The sequence below is a fragment of the Mitosporidium daphniae genome (genome assembly GCF_000760515.2).
Source record: "Mitosporidium daphniae strain UGP3 chromosome Unknown contig-339, whole genome shotgun sequence".
NCBI lineage: Eukaryota > Fungi > Microsporidia > Mitosporidium > Mitosporidium daphniae.
The window spans coordinates 1-1,311 of record NW_013546468.1 but is presented as its reverse complement, the minus strand read 5'-3'; the positions used below and the strand labels follow the sequence as shown (position 1 = coordinate 1,311).

The following is a 1,311-nucleotide window of genomic DNA, read 5'->3' as shown; positions in this document are numbered from 1 at the left end:
CTACTTCTGTCCCAAGGGAGGGTTATTTACTGGGGACCGTCATCAGATGTAATCGCGTATTTTAGCTCGCTTGGATATGAGTGTCCGATGTATATGAACCCTGCAGACTTTGCTCTTGATACGGTTACTGTTGACTTTAGATCGCCATCGGCAAAGGAATCGTCTACAAAGCGAATTTATCACATTTTGGATGAATGGGAATCGAGATTTGATACTTCCACTGTTGAAAAAATTGTAGAATCTAACCATCGACAATATCCAAAATTGGTTGCGAAAAGAATGGGAAACTCATGGATTGCAGAGTTTTTGATCCTCACTTCTCGCTCTTTTAAGGATGCAAACCGAAATTATCTTGTCATGATTTCTGGGGTCTTTCAAACGCTTTTCATCTTTCTATTGATTTGCTTTACATTTTTCCAACTTGATTATTCGCAATCATCAATTACTTCTCGGTTGGGTGTCTTGTTCTTTCTAACTGCCAATCTGCTTTTCAGCACAATCATGCCGGTAATAATTATATTTGTGCTTGAACGAGCCATMGTTATTAGGGAAAGATATTCATCCTCATATTATATCTCCTCGTACTATTTCGCCAAGGCGTTCTCTATTTTGCCATTCCGGCTTGCCATGGTCTCTATATTTTCTCTAGGAATCTATTACATCATTGGCCTAAACCCACTTGCATCGTGCTATTTCATTTTTTGGGGGATTTTCCTTGATTTATCTTTTGCTGCACAGGCGCTTAGTTTACTTATTGGCGCCGCTGTACCAGATGTCCAAGTTGCCCAAGCCGCTGCCCCTGCCGTTATTGTGGTGTTTTTCATCTATGGTGGATACTTTGCAAACTTGGCCAATGTAAGTTGGATTTTACGCTGGATAGAATACATATCCATCATAAGATATGGTTTCATGGCCTTGGTCCAAAATGAATTTTCCACCCTTGTATTTGAGTGTTCAAATGGGTCATATGCACCTCCTGGAGAGGATTGTCAAGGGGGATTTAGCACTGGCCAGCAGATAATCGCGTACTTTAATATGAATCAATTTTCTATTTCCACATGCTGCTTAATCATCTTGGGCATTGGATGTGTATTTCATTTACTGGGATATCTAATGTTGAGATCAACAACAAAACCCTCGTTGCGTCTCATCTAACTAGTAGTTGTTGGCTTTTTTGATACATGCAAGTTACTAAAGTCAACACAGCCTGGGTCTGTAAAATGCTCCGGCATGTACATTAAATTTAAAATTTCCCAGCTGAACATGTGTCTGTCTGTGTGTGTGTGTATGTATGTGTGTGTGTGTGTGTGT

General features: G+C 40.1%; 1 protein-coding gene across 1 annotated transcript; it reads left to right on the top strand.

Moving 5' to 3' along the window:
- Window positions 1-87: 87 nt before the first annotated feature.
- Window positions 88-1,155, top strand: DI09_339p10 (uncharacterized protein; the record flags this gene model as incomplete). Its single annotated transcript, XM_013382489.1, has 1 exon — window positions 88-1,155. The coding sequence occupies one exon, from the start codon at window positions 88-90 to the stop codon at window positions 1,153-1,155; it is 1,068 nt and encodes a 355-aa protein (XP_013237943.1).
- Window positions 1,156-1,311: the final 156 nt, after the last annotated feature.